At 40.9% G+C, this 21,341-nt stretch overlaps 1 protein-coding gene across 2 annotated transcripts in view; it reads left to right on the forward strand.

Annotated features, from left to right (window-relative positions):
* The first annotated feature begins 2,300 nt into the window (after positions 1–2,300).
* CORO2A (coronin 2A) overlaps positions 2,301–21,341 on the forward strand; it is a 168,912-nt gene continuing 149,871 nt past the window's right edge. The window contains exon 1 of one of the 2 annotated variants that reach the window (XM_072604274.1): positions 2,301–2,645. In XM_072604274.1, the coding sequence (XP_072460375.1) occupies positions 2,631–2,645 (15 nt within the window). In that variant the 5' untranslated portion in view covers positions 2,301–2,630. The remainder of the gene's footprint in view (positions 2,646–21,341) is intronic. The other variant, XM_072604281.1, reaches the window with a different exon arrangement.

Below are 21,341 nucleotides of genomic sequence, written 5' to 3' on the forward strand. Positions count from 1 at the left end.
TTTAACTCAGGTCTTCCTGACTCCAGATCCAGGGCTTTCTCCACTGAGCCATCTAGCTATATTCCCTAATACATGACCTCAGTGACCTGAGGGCTCCTGCTCCATCTTCCATGGTTATGCCAATACAAGGTCCAGGGTTATACCATGTTACAAAGCATAGGTTCATAGAGTTGGAAGGATCATATAATCATAGAATTTAATCTGGAAGGAACCTTAGAGTTCATCTAGTCCAACTCCCTCATTTTCCTGAGAAACTTTTTTTAAACTACACTTTTCCAGGAAACTGAGGCCCAGACAAAGTTAAGTCATTTGACCAAGGCCACACAAGGAGTACATATCGGAGTCAGACTTCAAACTCAATCCAAAGTCATCGATCTTTTCATTGTAGCACATTGTCCCACCTGGCCCAACCCTCTTACATTGCAGGGGAGGAAACTGAGAGCCAGAGTACCTAAGGGAATTGCCTGAGATCATATAGCTAGTAAGCATCAGAGACCAAATTTGTTTTCCTGACTCCAGGTTTAGTATACTATCTGCTATACTACGCTCCCTTTCCTGTACCCTTTCTTATCCCTCCTTTTCTGTTATGGACCACGTCTCCTATTTTACTGAAAAAAAACAAATAAACAGAAAAAAACAGAGGCCATCCATTGAGAGCTGTCTGCCTCTCTGTCTGTCCCTCTCTCTCTTTAGCTCTGCATCTTAAAACACTTCACTCATCTCTGACACAAAAAGGTTATAGTGGTTCGAGGCCCAAAAAGAACCAGGATATGAGTAAATCTAAAGGCAATAGGGTCAAATTTCAATATTTAATATACAAAGATTAGGGAGGAGGAGATAGTGAAAGTGGAATGTCCCCAGAAAATCCCCTTAACCTGAAAGAATTCATAGCCTAAATATCCATAGATCATAATAAAGGAAAAACAAGCATGAATATTAAAATTTGTTACCCTCTTGTATTTTGTTCCTTTAAACTAGTGATCAAAATGTCCTTTTGCTTATGAGAATAGACTATCCAGTCCCTAAGATGGGGCTAGTGGTTCTGAGCATGCTAATTATAAAATTTTCAATATTCAGATTTAACCAACATTTATTAATCACTTTTCATGTGTTCAGCAGCCATGGTGTAGGGTATGGAGAACTGGCCTTACAACCAGAAAGACTTGTATATACTTCTGGCTGTGTGGACTGTGACCTGGATCAAGTCATTCAATCTCTTGATGTATTAGACATTTCTTGATCACTAAAAATTGAAAAGAAGTGCTGACCTGAATCAGTATGGGGAGTTTTCTCATGCAACAACTTCCTATATCAATGAAATCAGGAGTCCCGCCCGTAGTCTATGCTTCGGGGTGCTACTCCCCGTACTCCCTGTGTGGCCTTGGGCAAGTGACTTAACTTTCTCTGGGCCTCAGTTTCCCATAATAGTAGTAAAAAAAAGTTTCTCAGGAAAATAAGGGGGTTGGACTAGATGAATTCTAAGGTTCCTTCCGGATTAAATTCTATGATTATTGACCCTTCCAGCTCTATGAACCTATGCTTTGTAAAATAGTGTAACCCTGGACCCTGTTTTGGAACGCTCTAGGCTTTGGGGAGTGTGAATTGGAGGTGGGGGGTTGTCTACTCGTTGATGTGCAAGGGTTAGGGCAGTGGGAGGGAGCGTGGAGATATGATCCCTCTAGGTAGGACGAGTGGAATCAGAGGGACAGCGCACACCATCTTCTCCGGACCCACCCTGGCCCCTGCCCGCCGGAGAGAACTTGGCCTTAGAGACCCTGTGTGGGCGGCAGGTTCCCCCAAAGCAGAGCCCGGGCAATGATCCCAGCGGGGGCACCCTCTCCCTGCGGCTACAGCAGCTGCTGCACACCCAGGGGCTCCCTCCCCTCCCCTCCCCAGGGAGGCAGAGGCGGGAGGGGCTCAGAATCCCAATGGAAAAGAAACCATCTGCTGGAGAGCAGAGGCTCGGGCCGGGCCCCCGCGGTCACCCCTAGCCGCCCTACGTCATGCGAGGAAGGAGGACAGGTTGTTTTAGGTAGGAAGGGGACTTGGGTTAGGTGTCTTCCGGTCTCCGCCCTCTGCTCATGAATATGCAGTTTGTCCCTGCAAAGGCTCCAATTTCTGCCTTTCACACAAAAGGAAGGGAATCTCTTATTTTCTCTCCTTGTTTCTCCACCCACACCCTGTGTCTGCCTGCTCGCCAGTGTACACTGCTGTGCCTCTCTGTGTGTGTGTGTGTGTGTGTGTGTGTGTGTGTGTGTATGTGTGTGTATGTGTGTGTGAGAGAGAGAGACAGAGACAGAGAGAGAGAGAACGAGCGCTGTGCGCTGACTGCTAGCAGAATTGTTTTCTGCTGGATCCTCCCAAATCTCTTCTGCTCCCACCGGCAAGGAAAAGCAAGAAATACTTCAGTCATGATTTATGAATGAACGTGAGTCCCTCTGCCAAGGGATAATTGTCTCTGGTTTCGGAGTGGGAGAGGTAGGAGAGCGACAAAGGGGAGCGAGGAGCAGGACGGAAGAAGGGCTGGAGTCGACTCGTAGGTCTTGGTGGAACACATCTGCACTCGGGACTGATTGAGGACGGAGCTGACCCGGGCTTCCCCCACCCGTCTGCACCTGGAGTCCTTCTGCATGGTCATCACAAAGGTAATAAGTCTTCCGGAAAGACTTGGGGATGGCACTGAGGGTAGGGATGGATGGGGAACAGGGGACACCTGCTTAGCATCCCGGGCCACGGGAGGATGAGGGAGCGCCTTGTCAGCCCTGAGGTTCTTTGCTGCGGGAGATGGAGCCTTTTCATTCTCTAGATCTGGCGAGAGCGGAAGAGACAATGGAGCCAAACTTGCTGGATGCTTGGATACATTGTTGCGCTTTGGTCATCTTCCTCAAACTTTGAACCTGTCCTCGGGGAGGCAGCTGCTTTGGGGACTGCTACTGTTGCCCTAAGGGAACTTAGGTCTTTCTAAGACTACAGCACTAGCAGGGCTCTTTCAATTGCTCCCCCAGGGAAGGCTATGGGTCCCCTCTGCTCTAAACTAAATCGTATCCAAGATAAATCTGCCTTTTATGGCTCATGGTTGCTGACTCACAGGAGAGCCCTTCCAATGTGATTTTTCTGATACTATGTGGTTAAATTAAACCACAGTGTAGCCCTGAACCTGGGGCAGGTTGCTGAGTTGCATAAACCCTAGAAAGAGGCTTGCTCTCCAATCCTAAACTACTGAAGACAATGCAAGATTCCACTGATTCTCACTGAAACCCTGGGCCTTGGTTTGTGACAGCTGCTTTGAGCTGGGGAGAGGGAGAGATGTTTGGAAAGCTAACTTGTAGACCTGTAAGCCCTGGAAGTTGGCTGTGGATAAGAGGGGATGCAGTGGTCAACTGGGGAGGCTCAAGATTATAATTGTAGAGGTTCGCTGGAGCAGCACATACCTTCTGCTGTGTCACTGTGGCCTGCATTATCAAGGGGAGAGGCCAGGAGGGGGAGTATGGAGGTGCCCTGTGGAAATTTGGGATGGCTTTTGAATTTCCTTCAGACAAACACCTTGGCTTTAATCTGGTTGCTTGTGAGCCAGTGGCAGACAAAGTAAACGAGACAGTCTTCTTTTCCCTTTGTGAAATGAATGAACATTTCCTGTTGTTGGTTTACATCCTGGAACTGTGTAAGATCCCATGATATTTAAGTTCCAACTACGGTGATAGGCAGATTGACAGATGTGTGTGTGTGTGTTGAAACGAATTATGGCCTCTCAATTTTCTTGAAATCCATTAACTCACTGGAATGGCTATCCTCATTACTGTTCTTATTTATTAATAATTGACATTGAGGTGGTACTTTGTACTTTATAAAAAACATTTATACGTTATCTCCTTTAGTATGATAGCTTTAGACATCAGTCTCAAAACCAAGGTTTGGAAACTCATTTTGAGCTGGTTGGGAGAAAGTCAAGGGATCAACCAGATGCCTTGATCACAGCCTATCAGCTGAATCCTGTTCCAAGTAAGAATGCTTATTGGGAAGAAAATGCTTCAGTTTCTTTACCTCTCTGATCACACATGGCTAAGTCAGGACACAAACTCAGATATCTACGCCCAATATTTTATCCACAGGGTTCTCTATGATGTAATGTAGGTATACCGAAATTCCATTTTTTTTCTTCCTTCATGCCCTATCACAGGATAAGAATGAGAGCTTAGTTAGTTTCTTGGAGAAACTCAAGCTGCTTGTGACACAATTTTATGTCAGCAGTTGGTAAATGCAGCCTCTTCTGATGGAAGCAGATCACAGGGCAACTCTGGGAGAACTCATCCACAGCATATGGGGACACACTGACCCGTCTTCTGCTGAGTTTGGTGAGGCTATATCTTGGCACAAGAAGAATACGTAGCTTCCTTTGCCAGGAGTGGCCCAGCTCTGAACACAGACAGACTTGAAACATTCACCAGGAACTAACTTGTTTTCTTCTCTCACATGAGTAGAGATGGGGGGAGGGGAAGGAGAAGGAACAGAAAGGATCTAGTCACCCAACAGGAAGCATCTTCGTGCCCCCCATGATTCTGGGGGAGAGGCACAAGTGTTTTTAGGGAACGCTTCTAAGGCAGGACTCTGTACCACGACTTTTCCCTGCTTTGGTAGATAGTGATGCTTTTTCCTTACAGAAGCAGAGTCCCCCATTTTTACCAGCTTCTCCATGTGGTTTGGCCCTAGAACCTATATTCAGTTTTTGCCTCTAAAAATGGCTAAACACAGAACTTAGAATAGGTATAGGTAAGGTAGGGGCCTCAGGAAGGAGATGGAATCACAGTGAGTCATACCTTCTACAATGAATGAAAAAAAAAACCTCACAGATCTTATTGATCTATTTTGTTTTTGTATCACCTAAATTTTCCCCTGTGTACATCCCCTTCCCCTCTCCAAGACCCATCCCTTACAGCAAAACAAAAAAAAAAATAGTTTTAAAAAGGAGAAAAATTCAGCAAAACTAATCAATCCATTGAAAAAAAATTCCAACATTCTATGAACCATTTCACACCCAGAGATCCCCTCCCCCCACCTCCGCCAAGGAGTTAGGAGAGGCACCTTCTTATATCTTTTCTTTAGGGCGAAGCTTGTTCTTTGTAATTTTTCAGTATGCCTTTTCAATGATTTTGTGACTGTTCTTTCCATTTGCTTTACTGTGACTTTAATAATTAGCCAGATGCTCGTTGCCAGAATTTTGCTCTCCCTGACGTTCAAGTATTTATTTTATGAGATATCGAATAACATACATGACAGTGAAGGGTTAAAGATGCTGATGGCCAGTAACAGGAAGGGAGCATGATTTTCCTGGGACACCCAGATTTCTCAAGGTACAGGATCCATCTGTTGGTTTAGCATGTTCGTCTGAAAAACAGGCCCTGGGAAAATGCAACGAAAATTACCATCTCCCTTCTAATAGAGATAGTGGGAGGTACAAATACATGGAAACATTCCTATAACTGAACCAATGTCATTCTCTTCAGGCTTGGAAGGTTGCAAGATGACCAACCCCTCTCCATGCCCTCCCCTCTACCCCCAGAAACATAAGAAGAAGTATTTATAAGTTAGGGCTACTCCAAAGATGCAGGAAGATGGACTGGGGTAGGGGTTGGGGGTTCCAGAAAATGGCTTGTTGACTACCTCCCAGTCCTTCATCACTTTCAAATACTCCCTTTTATAGTTATAGCCTAGGGCTGAACTGGGTTCCAGGGTTATTCTAGAGCAATGCTTTCCCTAAGCTTGAGATTTGGTCAACATTGAGAGGGGAACAAACAAAGCTTTGGGCTTTCCACTAAGTCTGAACCACTTGGGGCTTTGGAGGGGATGTAGAGAAGATGTTGAGAAGATTTTAGAGCAGAAAGGTATAATGTGACTTCTGGGAAATTGTGACTCCTCATGAAAACTGCTAAAAGATCTCTTACAGTCCACACACATCCCCATATATACATGCACAGTAGGGGGAGGAATCGTTTCCACTTCTGCTGTCTGACACGTCTGTAGCTCAAGATCCCCACCTCCAATCTCAATGAACATTAAATGCTGTAGAGTCTTGTGCTAGGGCCTGGTGCAGATATAAAAGCTAGAAAACATATAATTCCTGCCTTCATGATACCGACAATCTTTCCACAATCTAACAATCTAGCTCACCATTTCAAATAGTCTTCAGAATAGGACTGCAACGAACCTCACCTACTAGCCATTGTAAAATATTTGGCCTGTGAAATTCTTTCTTTTATGCTGAGGGGAACTTGTAGAGACAAAGGAGAGAAAATCATCCCTCCTCAATCCATCTGCCATTTCCCCAGACAAACCAGAGAATGCCATCTCCGTTTCCTATTTCCTCCCACGTTCTCCTCAGCTGACTTGCCCCTGGGCCAGAACCCATGCCCTCAGGACTTAATCCTTTCATCTCTTAGGGCCCTGCTGGTCTGTTTGAGGATCCCCTCTCAGAGCCCACCATCTTCTCACTAGCTGCCTTGATGTGCGTTGTCCCATCCCATTTCCAGTTCTGAAACCATAATCAAATTAGCATAGCCACTTACTCATAGAAAGCATTTGTCATTCTATTCCCACAGGCTTCATTCACTAGCCTAGTAATTTTCCAAATCAAAACATCTCTCTTCAGTCAATAATTCCACATATTTATTGTCTCTTTCTATTAAAATATGAACTTCTTAAGGGCAGAGATTGTTGTCACTTTTGTTTTTTATATCCCCCAGCTCTTCAGTACTGGGCATATAATAAGTGCTTAATAAATGCTTTTATATTCATTTCATCCATTCATCCATCCATCCATTCATTCATCTCACCTTGAAAATGGCCAAGGTCCTACTGAGAGGCATGAAGGGGGACGAAAGAACCCATGGAAAATACATTGTGAAGTTGGGAGAAAAGTTCACCTGCTCCTACCACAGATTCTGGGGTGTCTTTATTAATGTTGCTTTTTGGACACTAGTCTAGTAGCCAACAGCAGAGGGAAGGGCATTGAAGGGCCTGGAGAGAGATTTCCCTCCTCTGTGTAGGATCAGGGATGGTTCCTCCTTGCAGGCATATGACAGAACTTCTATTCCAGGGGTAGGGAACCTGCAGCCTCAAGGCCACATGGGGTCCTCTAGGTCCTGAAGTGCAGCACTTTGACTGAATTCAGATTTACTGAACAAATCCTTTTATTAAGGGAATTTGTCTCTGCATAGAGTCTATGCAATGGTGGGAAGAGATCAAGAGCCTTAGCATCCTAGGGTCTGTACAAATGCGCTTTAAGTATAGCCTTCACTAAACCAGAACTATTTTCCTTGTAGACTTGAGGTGTGGGAAGGGGACAGAGGGGAAGAACTGATACATTTTTCTTGTGTTTTCTGTTCACTCTTCACAAACATAAATAGATCGGGGTTCTCTTACAATTATACTGTTTCCCTCCCATCTCAAGCACTTCTGTAGTACAATTTAAATGAGAAGGCCTAGGAAAAAATGTTTGAGAGTACCTTTTAGTCTCTAATGGAATCTTACCATGAATATGCTAAGTCTTGTCCTTAGCCAACTTTACTACCACGCATCATTTCTTTCTTAATTCCCTTCATAATAAATATTCTTTCTAGGATTTCTTGAATGATCAGATCTTAAAAATGAATGATGACACTTCCTTTGGTTATGAATGATGCCATATAGTATAAGGACCTAGTCTTTCTAGGTGAATGCTGAAGCCATGACAGGGTCATTTCTAGAGGAAATGAGAATATATTTATTTTCTAGCGTCCTTGGTAGAAATCCTCTGAGGATATGTATAAGAATACATAAGAATACATATTCTTAAGAATATGTATAATGTATTCTTATACACTCATTTAAATCCACCCAGCCTTCAGTGATTGTACCCAATGCCCCAGATGAAATACATCCTTTTTTTTTTATTGGGGGTAGGGAAGCACATGAATTTTTTTTTCATTTTAAACTTGAACACCAAAAATCAAAAGAGTATTTGCATATAAACAGTAAATGTAAAAGGAGGATTCTATATCTAAGAAAGTATGAATCTCCATTTCATTCTACTTATTCTTAAAAAAAACATTTAATAAATTCTACGTGTAACATTCCAGACTGTCTTACTTGTCTGTGCTCCCTTCTGAGCTTCTATTTTTTTCTGTACACTTGAAAAATTGTTATAATGTACTCTTTTGGGGAGAGGTTATCACTATTATGAATGTCTCCTTCCCAACCTCCCATAATTTACTGACAGAAAGAAGCCCTTGCAACAAATAAACAGTAAAACAAATTCACACCGTAGATGGTTTTACCTCTGACACACAAGTTTTGTGACCCTGTGCAAATCACTTGATCTCTCGGTGCCCAGCATAACTCTCAAAGACTCTTAAATTGCAGAGCAGTTGCTGATTGCCCTCAATAAAGAGGATTTTCTTGATAGGAATTCTCTACATCAATAAAAAAACAGATCTAGACCAGAGTCACTTTCTAACATTACATATCTAGTACAGGGGTGGGGAACCTGGGGCCTCAAAGCCACATGTGGCCCTCTAGATCCTCAAGTACTGTACTTTGACCAAATCCAAACTTCACAGAACAAATCCCCTTAATAAAAGAATTTGTTCTGTAAAACTTGAATTCAATCCAAAGGCCACACCCAAGGATTTAGAAAGTCACATGTGGCCTCAAGATCCTAGGTTTCCCACCGCTGATAGTAGATAGAGTGCTGGGCCTGGAATCAGGAAGACTTATCTTCCAGAGTTTAAATCTAGCCTCAGACACTTCCTAGCTGTGTGACCCTGGGCAAATCACTTGACCCATTTTTCCTCAGTTTCCTCATCTGTAAAATGAGCTGGAGAAGGAAATGGCAAACTACTTCCATATCTTTGCCAAGAAAACTCCAGAAGAGTTGAACATGACTGAAAAATAACTGAAAAGCAAACAACAAGATGCTAATGTAGGATAATATATCTAGAGCTGAAAAGTACTTAGAGGTCTTCTACCCAGTTGCCCCAGAGGAAACTGAGGCACCGATCGCTGAAGTAACTTGCCCCAGGTCACATGTGAGGTCATAATTGCTGGCACTACGACTTGAATCTAAGCCCTTTGACTCCAAATCCCACCTTTAAATTTTCCATAACAATTTGTAAGAATGTCTTTATCATATTTTATTATGCTTCCTTGCATGATAATTATTTATTTCTGGCTTTCCCTTCTTCTATTATAAACACCTAGAAAACAGTATAGAATTGGGGTAAGAATGAAGGGTCTGATTCTTGGCTCTGATACTTACTAATTATGTGGTACTAGAGAAATCACTTTACGCCACTCTAAGCCTCAGTTTTTTAATCTATAAAATGGAGCTAATAGCACTTTACTACCTCATTTATTGGTTGTTGTAAGGAAAGCATTTTGTAAACCTTAAAGTACTTTAAAAATGTGAGGTATTATTAATAGCTGTCTTGGTGTATGTCTGGTACCTACCACAAGGCTATGCACATCTTAGGTACTTGTCCATGTTCCTTGAATTCAGTTGTTTTGTAGATTAAGGTGCAGTCCCTTGACAGCTTTTAGCCTGTAAACTCTTGAATAGCAGAGTCTGAGTGGTATTTGGGTAGACTATGCATATTCATTATCTAATATTCTTTTATAGCTCTTTCCCCCACTACTCTCACTCCCAACACCCATCAGGTTGATGACCTAAGTATGATGATCACATACCCAACTTCCTTAAAGGACCAGAAGCTGGGAGACCCTGGTTTATATTCTTCTATTGAACAAGCCTTTCAGTGTAGTTTTGCTTTAAAGAAAAGAAAAAAATTTAAGGAACTTTGAAGATGGAGGTCATAAGGGGCTCATTGACAAGGTAAAACCATGCAAAGTTCCCTTTTGTCTGTGCCTTGGAGTTGTCTCGTATATACATTTGCTGTAGTGTATTTTGACTCAGTGGAAAGCAAATTAGATACTCTGCATCTTCCAATGAGCCCCTTTAGGATGAAAAACCTGTGTCTGTGCAGAAAGTGAAGACAGAGAGCTTTTCAGTATAGTTGTACTTCATCATTCTGTGACCCCAATCTTCTTGTATTTCCACACATTCCTCCCTCTGCCCCCACAACTCCCCTACTTCTACCCTTCCCTTCTCCTCCATCCCTCCCCGCTTTCCCTTTTCCATTCAGAGCCAAAGCGTTGCTGGAAACAGGGCCCATTCCACCTGGTTAATTAAGCTTGCAAGGCCTTCCCTGTGACAGCTGCAGAGCTGGTCCCTTTGCAGGGTGAGAGTGAAGGGAATTGTCCCCTTCATCATTAAGGCAGCAGCAACAAGCTGTTTGCCAGTCAGACCCAACAGTGTTGAACAAGCCTCCTGCTGTATGTTTGCTCTGACAACCTCTGAACATGCTCCCACTGTCGTTCATTCATTAAGCTACTGAATAAGATGAAGCCTTTCCTTAAAGATGCAAAGCACAGTGCTGAGGAATTATCTCTGGCACTGAAATGATTTCACATCTGGGAACTGAGTTGGTCCCATGAGGCAATGGGAAAACTGTTGTGTTGTTGTTAGCATGGAATCCCGGAGATCTGTGTTAGACTTAATCCAGAAACAGCTTTTTAAATAGGCCCTGCTGCTAATTAGAGTTGAGAGTTGTTTTCTTGTCCCCAAAGTCTCATCCCAAATAGTAAGATTAAAAAAAATACACACACACACACACCCTCTTAATCAACAAGCATTAATTAAGCATTTGCTATGTACCAGACACTGTCCTAAGCCTTGGGATATAGGATAAGGCCTGGACCTCTGATTTTCCGGGTTTCCTGGTTTAGGGAAATAGTGCAGAAGCTTCTATGAATGTAGGTCATTATGTTTTCTGCAATTTACATTCTAAAACAGTTGTCTAAAATACTAGGAGAGTAAGTGATTTGCCTAAGGTCATGTATGCAGCCAGTATGGACGCCAGTTAGGAAGTAAAATCCAGTCTTGCTGATTTTAAGGCCAGCTCACTATCTACCATGCCAAGTTTCTTCATAAGCATTGGAGATAAAAACACAGAAGTCAAACAGTACATACTCTTGTTAAGGGAGCCCCCTGAACTTGTCTTCTTGAGTTGCCATATTTTCCAGAAACATGGGACCCAGAGCATTCAGAAGGCCCTGAATGTATCAAGGACGAAGCCCTGCGCTGAAATGACATCATTTGTTATTTGCCACCCCAAGCTCACTCCCAGTGTGTCCTTGGGGGGGTTCAAGGCAGTTGGTTAATACTCTCAAGAGGCTTACATTCTAATAGGGGAGGAAACACGTACCCATAAGAGTATATATATAGAATATGTATACATGCACATACATGTTATATGATATATTATATTGCATAATATATAATACACATATATAATTGTACACACATATATGCACATGTGTGTGTGGTGTTGTTGTATGTGTATATCCTTCATTCTTGAAGAGGACCATGACATCAGGATGATGACATGACTTGCAGTTGACTTTGATTTGAGTGAAGGAGGGCTGTGCAGGGTCACCAGCCTCACTTTTTTCTCCTGAGCCATCTGGGTCCAGTGGTCTGATATATATGTATATATATATGCATACATATACATACATATATACATACACATGTACACATACACTTATAATATATACATACATACCCCCACAAATTAATGCAAAGTATTTGGGGGAGGATATGTCCTAGCAGTTGGGGGAGACCAAGAAGACTTCATGAGGAAGGTGATGGATGTTTGAGCTGAGTCTCAAAGGTAACTAGGGGGATACACATGTACACATATGTATGTATGTATGTATGTGTGTATAGGGGTATATGTAAACTAACACACTTTATTAAGAGGGACAGTGTGGAACAGTGGGGAACAGTAGAAAGAGCACAGGACTTGAAGTCATAAGAGTCAGGTTAAAGTGCTGGCTTTTCTACTTCCTAGCTATGTGACCATAGGTAATTTGCTTCATTTTTCTGAACTTCCTATGTAAAATCCCCATTTTTATACATTACCTCACATAGATTACCTCATATATTACCTCACATAGATGCAAGGCATATGCTTTGTAAACTGAACGTATGGATAAATGAGAGCTCTTGTTGCTAATTATGAGAAGAGATGACAAGGGGGAAATGAACCTGTTATAATACAGGAAGTTTGGGAGTTCCCCCACTCCCTGTTTTGAAGGAAGAAAAACATCCGAAGGGAGGTTTTATGGTTAATTATATTTTGTGTCATCCTGACAGCTTCTGAAAAGCTACAGAACTTTACTGCCTGCCCTGCAGTCTCATGGCCTCCCTCCAGATGAAGGCTGTTCTGATTGAGTAAAGCTGTTTGGATTTGGAACCAGAAGACCTGGATTTGAGACCCCAACTTTTCAATAGAAAAATGTGGTCTGTCTTGGACCTCATCCAAAGGATTTAGTTAATATGATGCCACAAGGACAATAAGATCATAGACGTTTACCTGGAAGTGACCTCAGGCACCATCTAGCCCAACTGCCTCATTTTACAGGTGAAGAAATTGAGGCCCAAAGAAGTTATAAGTAGTCAATATCAGAATCAGGATTTGAACCTAGGTCTTCTATCTCTAGAAGCAGTATTTTCCCCCCATTTTAAGCTGTCTGCTACCTTGGTCAGGATTCCAAGGACAAGTGATTATACACAGTTATAACAGGATTTTTGTTTTTCTTTCTCAATTAGGGAAGGGGGATGGAAGGAAGGAAGAGAAAATAGATTTCTGTTGATTGAAAAAAATTAATTATAAATTTAAAAAAGTTTTAAGTGTAGGAATTGGGAATATCTTTTCCATCCAAGGTCTCTGACCCAAAGTAAAGTTCACATAAGTGAAAATCAATGTTGTAGTTTGTGTGTTTTGTGTGGTGTTTTGTTTTGTGTTTTGTTTTTGTAGAGAAAGGTATAAAACAACAAGCCATCCCCCCATTTTTAAAATTAAGGACAAGGAACACAAAATTCCATTTACCAAACACAACAAATAAATATGTACTTCATCCCTGTATAATGGTGAGTTAAGGGAGAAAGTAGAAGGTGGAAGGGACAGGGAAAAGAAAAGAGGAGAGAGAGATCAAGATACAGCGTCCACATTTGTCAAAGCCAGAGAAACAAAGATCTCATTTGTTTAATTTGGCTTTTTCAAATTGTTTTTCAAATTGATAAGTATTTTTCACTCTTTCCAACATCCTGTCTTGCCCGTCTTGTAAAAACTCGCACACTCTTGTAGCAAATAAACGTAGATCAGCGGTACAAATACCAACATTGGCCATGTCTAAAAATACATGTCTCATTCTGCATACTTCAGTCACTTATCTTTTAGGATATAGACAGCATTTTTTTTTAATGAGACAACTGGGATTAAGTAACTTGCTTAGGACCACACAGCTAGCAATTGTTACATGTCTAAAGTTGGATTTGAACTCAGGTCTTCCTGACTCCAGGGTGCATTCTTCATCATTGGTCTTCTGAAATTATATTTGATGGCTGCATTGTTCAGAATTCTTAGGTCGTTCAAAATCGTTCATCTTTACAGCGTTGTTGTTACAGTATAAATTGATTTCCTGGTTCTGCTCACTCAACTCTGCATCTGTTCATTTAAGTCTTCCCAGGTTTCTCTGATATCATCTCTTTTCTTATCACATAATAGTATTCCATTCTATTCACATAGCATAATTTGTTCAACCATTCCTCAAATGATGTCCTGCATCCCTTTAGTTTCCAGTTCTTTGCCATTCCAGAAAGAGATACTATGACTATTTTTCCTCTTGCTTTGGTCACTTTGGAGCGTAGACCTAGGACAGGTATCACTCCCTCAAAGGGTATGTGCAGGTTGGTAACTTTGGGGGCACAGCTTCACATTGCATTCCTGAATGGCTGTACTAATTCACAGCTGCACCAACAATGTGTCAGTGTCCCCTCTAACATTTATCGTCTTCCTTCATTGTGGCTTTTAAACCGCAGCAACAGGACTCAAAAAAACTAATGTTTTCTGTAATCTCTGCCACATAGAGTTGTTATGAAGCTTAGACTATAAGCTCCTTGAGGGCAGGGGCTGGCTTCCTTTTTGTTTTTAGGTTCCCCACTTTCCACCCCCCAGCAGCCAGCACACTTTACACACAATACCTACTTACTTGTAGGTATTTAATAAAAGCTTCTTGGGTTGAATATTTGTTAAGTTCTTTGCAAACCTTTAAACACTATTTAAATATCAGAAATTGCTATGTGCAGATTTGAATTTCGAAGGCTTTTATTTCCTCCTAGTCACTTAGTTTGCAATTCAAGAAAACTGCTAGCACATGGATTGTCCTTAGGCTATGGTCATGTGATCCAAATGCAGAGGCTTACTGTAAATACATGGAATCTAGATTATAGTACATATTTCATATGTGAGTTTTTAAATAAAAAGACAATATATAGCAATTAGAGATGAATAGTTATCTATTTTTTTAAAGATGATACCATATTTGGAGTAAAAATGACAGAAATACATATCTCTAGTCATATTGAGGTGTTAGAAGGAGCATAGTATATTGGGAAAAGTATTGGATCTGACATCAGAGGACCTGAGTTCAAATCTCAGTTCTGTCATTTACCATCCATATGACCTCAAACAAGTCACTTAAGCTCTTTAGGTCTCAGTTCCTCATCTTGAAAATGAGGAGGTTGAACTAGATGATTTCAAAGGTGCCTTCCAACTCTAAATCTATAATCCTATGGTCTTCTTACCAGCCTATGACTGTAAAACAAAAAACAAGACCTTTATCCTTTCCTTCTTTCCTTATTCCACTATCAAGCAAAATTTCCTACTCTTGATGTTTCAGTATCCAGTACTCTCTTAGGAGATTTCTATATAACTTCAGAATGCTTAGAGTCAAAATTTCCCACGCAGTCTTTCTCATGCTACCACTTGTCATTCCCCAACAAAAGAAGCATATCTGTGCCTACTTTCTGGTATCTCCAGAAAAGACCTTAGCTCATCATGCCTTGCAGGGACCAGAATGAGTTCCATGCTTCCTTTTCTCTTAAACTTTTTGCAAGAGTAGAAAGTCAGGTCTGTGTGACTTGATAAAAATCTAGAAAAGGGAGAGAATGATGACCTGGGGCGTGTGACTACTATGCTTCCAGTACCTGAAAGTTTCCCTACAGGGTATTACACTGTGCCATAAGTGGCAATAGGAGAGGAATAGGGTGGAGGAGAAGGCCAGGGGGGTCAGGAAGTCCAAAGAGAATGTGGGGAGAGTGCTAAGAGTACTAGAATCTACTTTAGAGGATTTGTATTCAGACTTTGCCATTTGCCATGTTGTATGACCTTAGGCAAGTCACTTAACCTCTGTGGGATCTCATTTTTCTCATCTCTGAAAAGAGAGAGTTCAAATTAAACAATACTAATGGTATCAATAAATATTTAATTAAAGATAATGAGAGTGCTGAATCAGATGATCTTTGAGGGACCCTCTAGCTCTAAATCCTGTGATTCTATGAAAGTTTAAGCTAGAAGAGGCCAAGAAATCTTTTGGAAACAAACAAAAAAAAAGAGAGAGAGAGAGAAAACAGCTTTAAGGAGTTATTGGCAGAAAAGAGCTTTGTGACTGAGGTAAAGGATTGCCTCATAGCGGGTGTTTCTATATAATATAATTCCCAGGGAGGGAAAGGGGATCTGAATGTGCATCCAGACTTGCAAGCAGAGATCACTCAACTTACTGGTGTGAAGAGTGAAAGGACAGAGAAAAAACAGTTCCTGGCCCTGTTATCCTCTCTCTTCTCTTATTGGGTATATCCTTACTCATTTTCCAGGTTTAGGTTTGCCTAAATATACCTGAGAAGTTTTACTAGCAGTATGGATTCCTCTCCCAAGCTGCCACCCCAAATCGTCAGGCACGACCCTCCAGTTCACAGATTTTCCAGTTGATAATCAAGGTCCTTATTCATAGATCCTAGGGAAAGGAAGAACATGGAAACCTAATTGATCTTTGAACAAATACATTTTTCTAATTTGACATAGAAATTATACCCCCTGAAGTGCTGGGAGGCCACCCTAGTAATATAGAACATTAAACTTGGAATCAGAAAACCTGATTTCAAATCCAGACTATAACATTGACTAGCCATGTGACCTCAGATGAATCTCTTTCCTTACCTTAATATATTTCCTCATCTGGATAAGGCAGATACTCATACTTACACTGTCTTTTAACCTTACCTTAATGTTGTGTGGAAAACATTTCTTAAATCTTAAAACACTGTCAAAGAATAAAATATATAGGAGTGGAACTGAAAGGACCCTCAGAGGTCCATGAGTTCAATTCTCTGGTTTTCTAGATGAAAAAACTGAGGCAGAGAGAGATTAAGGGACTTCCCCAGGGTCAGCTAGAATTTATTAGGTGCCTATGTGCCAGACACTCTGCTAAGTGCTGAGGATACAAAAGAAGGAAAAAGACAGTCCCTGCTCTCAAGGAGCTCACAGTCTGAGGGAATCAACATGCAAACAACTATATACAAACCCGATATATACAGAATATATTAAGGGTAGCCTCAGAGGAAAGGGAATAAGATTAGGGAGGACTGGGGAAGGTTTCTTGCCCAGGGCAGGACTTTAGCTGAGACTTAAGGGAAGCTGAAGAGGCTAGCTAGTAAGTTCCCAAGGTAGAATTTGAATCCACATTTTCCTGACTTCAAGCCTAGTATACTCTTTACCACATTTCATCACCTCTGTTAACAAGCACTTCTCTAGAGAGTCAGACCTGTCTGAGTTCCATTTCTAACCATACTGTCTGGCGCTAGGGAATTCTCTTCATTTCTTAGTTCCCCATGCAACACAATTGTTATTGTTTAGTCATGTCCAATTCTTCATGATCCCATGGACATAGGCATGCCAGCCCATCTCCTCCATTATCTCTGTGCAAGTTCATGTTCATTGTCTACCCATCTCATCCTCTGCCATCTCCTTTTCCTTTTGCCTTCATTCTTTCCCAACATTTGAGTCTTTTCCAGTGAGTCTCATGTTCTCATTAAGTGACCAAAGTATTTAAGCTTCACCTTCAGTGTTTGACTCCCAGTGAATAGACTGAATTAATTTCTTTAAATATCGGCTGATTAATCTCCTTATTGTCCAAGGGACTCTCAAAAGTCTTCTTCCACGCCACCATTTAGAAGCAATGATTCTGTGGCAATCAGCTTTCCTTATAGTCCAACTCTCACAGGCATACTTTGCCACTGGAAAAACCATAGCTTTGACTGTACAGACCTTTGTCAATAAGGTGATATCTCTGCTTTTTAGTTTGCTGTCTAGGTTTGCCATATCTTTCCTTCCAAGGAGCAAACATCTTTTAATTTCATGGCTGCTGTTGCTGCCTGAAGTCATCTTTGAGCCTATGGCTTCCGTTTCTTCTCCCTCTATTTGCCAGGAAGTGATGGACCAGTTGCCAAGACCTTAGTTTTTTGTTTTTGGTTTTTTGTTTTTTTTGATGTTAAGCATCTCCTCTTTTACCCTCATCAAGAAACTTCTGAAATCCTCTTCACTTTCTGTCATCAGAATGGTATCATCTGATATCTGAGATTATTGATATTTCTCTCAGCAATCTTAATTCCTGCTTTTGATTCATTCAGTCTAGCATTTTGCATCATATACGCTTCATAAAAGTTAAATTGGAAACATACAGCTTTGTCATACTCCTTTTCCAATCTTAAACCAATCATTTGTTCCACATTCAATTCTAACTTGTTAGCCTGCATTACAAGTTCCTCAGGAGACTACTAAGAGGATCTGGTACTCCTATTTCTTTGAAAATTTGCCACAATTTGTTGTGATCCACACAGCCAAAGGTTTTAGTGTAATCAGTGAAACAGAAGTAGGTATTTCTCGAACTCCTTTGCTTTCTCCATAATCTAACAAATGTTGACAATTTGGTCTCTAGTTCCTCTTCCTCTTTGAAAACCAACCTGTTCTTCTGGTAATTCTCAGTTCACAAAGTGTTAAAGCCTAGCTTGCAGAAGTATAATCTTGCTGGTATAAGAGTAATTGTTTGGTAATTGGAATATTCTTTGGCACTGCTCTTCTTTGAGATTGGGATGTAAATCCAATCCTGTGGCCACAGCTGAGTTTTCTAAATTTGCTAGCATATTGAGTGTAGCACTTTAAGAGCATCATTTAGGGTTTTAAAGGCAATAGTATAAAACTACAAAATCACAGATCTTGTGTTAGTAATGGGAGATCCCTTAGTAAGGTTTTTCTATATCAAAATACTATACTGAAAATATAGGTCAGGTCCCAAAAATAAATAATTAACTTTTCCTGCTATACCAGTGGGAACCACAGTGTAGGCATTATCATCTCCCTTTACTCAAAGGCTAAGTGTTATGCCTCTAAAGATATCCAATCAGTGTTAGAACTGGGAGTCAAATCTAGGTGTCTTAACTCTGAGTCCAGAGTTCTTGCCACAAAACTATAGATTGCGTTGTTTGTTTTTCAATTTTGTCTGACTCCTCACAACCCCATTTGGGCTTTTCTTGGCAAAAATATTGGAGTGGTTTGCCATTTCCTTCTCTAGCTCATTTTACGGATGAGGAAACTAAGGCAAACAGGGTTAAGTACCTTGCCCAGAGTCATACAGCTTGTAAGTGTCTGAGGTCAGATTTAAACTCAGGAAGAAGAGTCTTCCTGCCTCCAGACCTAGCACTGTGCCACCTAGCTACCCCAGACTATGGATTATCAATTACATAAGCTACCCCTTGTATCCCACTACTGAAAAGGCTGAAAGCAAATATATTACCTTGGTCGGAGAAGAATGAGAGGCATGTGCTTCTCCTGTCATGAGGTAGGAGGTTTTAGAGAGACAGAAAGTTTGCAAAGTGAAGTCACAGAACTAGGAAAACAGTATATGCAATGACTGCAATAAGGTAGCTGAGAAGAATAATCCCCTCCAAAAATTAGCAAAAATGAATGTTGCAGAATTATAAAGAACAAGCTTAGTCCCAAAGAAGAACTATGAAAAGACATCTGTCTGTTCTCTTGCAAAGGTGGGGAGTGTAGTCCATGAATGAAGAACATTTTACATAATGTTAATATGTTGATCAGTTTTGCTAAAACAAAACAAAAAATATCTTTTTTTTTTCTTCCCATTTTTTTTTTTGAAAAATTCTTTATTATAAGGATGGCTTTTGAGGAGAAAAGAACATGGGGGCAATACAGCCGATGTAAAAATAAAATATATCAATAAAAATCTATTTTGAAAAATACTGCATCAGTTTAACTCTGAGCTATTTAAAACTTTGAATAAACAATGAGAAAAATTATTAAAATGTTTACTCCATGCCAGGGACTGTACTAAGCACTGGAGATGCATCTATTTTTTAAAGAGACAGTCTCTGTCCTCAAGGAGATTAATTGGGAAAGACATCACATATGGCAGAATGGTGACCAGGGAAGGGATGTTTGTTTTGGGAAGGTAGAAAGAGTAGGGAGTAGAGGGAAAGCTGTTCAACAACAGTTAGCCAGATGGTCAATTGACCTGGTGCATGACCAGTTAGGATGTGAAACTGAAGCCTTTTCAAGTGATTCTCAGACAACGAGGGAAGATTTCTCTTCTAAAAATCATTCGTTAGGATCTTCAGACAATTCAAGGCTAGCATGACTAGAGCTTAGTATGTACTCTTAAGTTAGCCAGTAAGAAAATTTACCAGTCTTCACAAATATTTCATAACCTATCCTTTCCTAAGCGGGAAATAAGTAATTACACATAAGAGGTTATTAATTAGAGGAGTGAAATCCGCACCCTCATCTTCTTGGCTGCCATAAATTGGTATCTCCCTGATCACTTTTCTGAGACTTACAGCAAATTAGTATAGGCAGAGTGGTTTTGTTTTCTCTTCTTTAGATCTCATGGCAAGTGGAGTATTCTAGATAAGGAGACCTAAAAATGAAGAACTCTGACTACTGACTTTATCTCTTACCTGTACAATGTATTTGTATCTGTTTCATTGCATTTTGCAAGTCTTAAAGTGCTATACAAATGCTAGCTATTATATTATTGTTATTATATGTGGTTCTTGATCCTATCTTTCTACAATTTCATAAGAACAAAGATTTAAAATCAGAAGGGACCATAATGTTCATTAGCCTAATCCTCTCATTTGAAAGATGAGGAAACCAAGGTTCATAGAAACTTAGCAGTTTACTCAAGGTCATAGCAGTAGAATGTAGCCCAGAGAGGATCTTCACTGTACTCAGGACACCTTCCTCTGGTGCTTTTAATATTTCATGGATATTGCACAGCATGCAAGCTGCCCATCTGTTATCTCTCATTCTTACTACATGACCAGTCTACCTCTGTTCCTGGTCATTTGTGTCCCTCATGTCTTTTATAACAATGAGTACCATAGGATAATTGATGTAGAGACACAAAAGACCTCTAGTCTAATGGCCATCATTATATAGGGTGTTCCAAAAGTCTTAGCTCTGTTTTTAAGCTTAAATATCCCCAAATGACCAGTATCTCTGCCAAGAAAACACAAAATGGGGTAATAAAGAGTCAGACTCAATGGAAAAGCAGCAGCATCAGTAAGACTTTAAGAACTCCCTACATGGATGAAGAGCCCTAGAGAAGATTTACCTAAGACCTTATAGGTAGGCAGTAACATGCAGAGCCAGAGTCTGAGCCCAAGTGCTCTGACTCCCATTTGTCTCTCTTTCCACTGAGACTTGATGTGTCTCTGGCCTTCACCCAGGTTTTCATCTTGCCTCTGACGCCTGATACTTCTCTGAGTCTCAGTTTCTTCATCTGTAAAATGAGGTTGCTGTTTGTCCATTGTTCTCGAAGAGGACTGTGGCCTTGAGGGAGGTTTAAATGAGGGAAGACTATGCAAAGTCATCAGCCTCACTTTATCCTCCAGAGTCATCTGGGTCCATTGGCAAGATACAGATTAGGACAACTGGAAATGGTCCCGGATGCAGTGGGAGACCTTGGCCTTTTTAAGCTAAGGTACTTAACAGGTCTCAGTTTGGTTGGCCAATCCATGAGAGCCAGAGTGATTTGAGTTTAAAGTTTGGCTCTTAAAAAAAAAATTTCTGAGATGAAAATGTACATTCCTTTGGGCAGAGAACACCCTCAGGTAAGGGTGTGGACAGAAAAAAGGAAAGAGAAAAGAGCTGTGTTGCATAACTGGTCAGTTCCAGTTGGATGCCCTGTGGGTAGCTCCTCTGCACTCACAGAGGTTGTTTGTCCTAACTCAAGTGGCTGAGTGGGGTTAATTGAGTCACAGTCAAAGAGACAGGAGTCTAGTGTCTTGGTTGATACATACTGATCCTGGGCAAGGTCACTTAACCTATCAA

The sequence above is a fragment of the Notamacropus eugenii genome, chromosome 1 (assembly GCF_028372415.1).
Source record: "Notamacropus eugenii isolate mMacEug1 chromosome 1, mMacEug1.pri_v2, whole genome shotgun sequence".
Lineage (NCBI taxonomy): Eukaryota > Metazoa > Chordata > Mammalia > Diprotodontia > Macropodidae > Notamacropus > Notamacropus eugenii.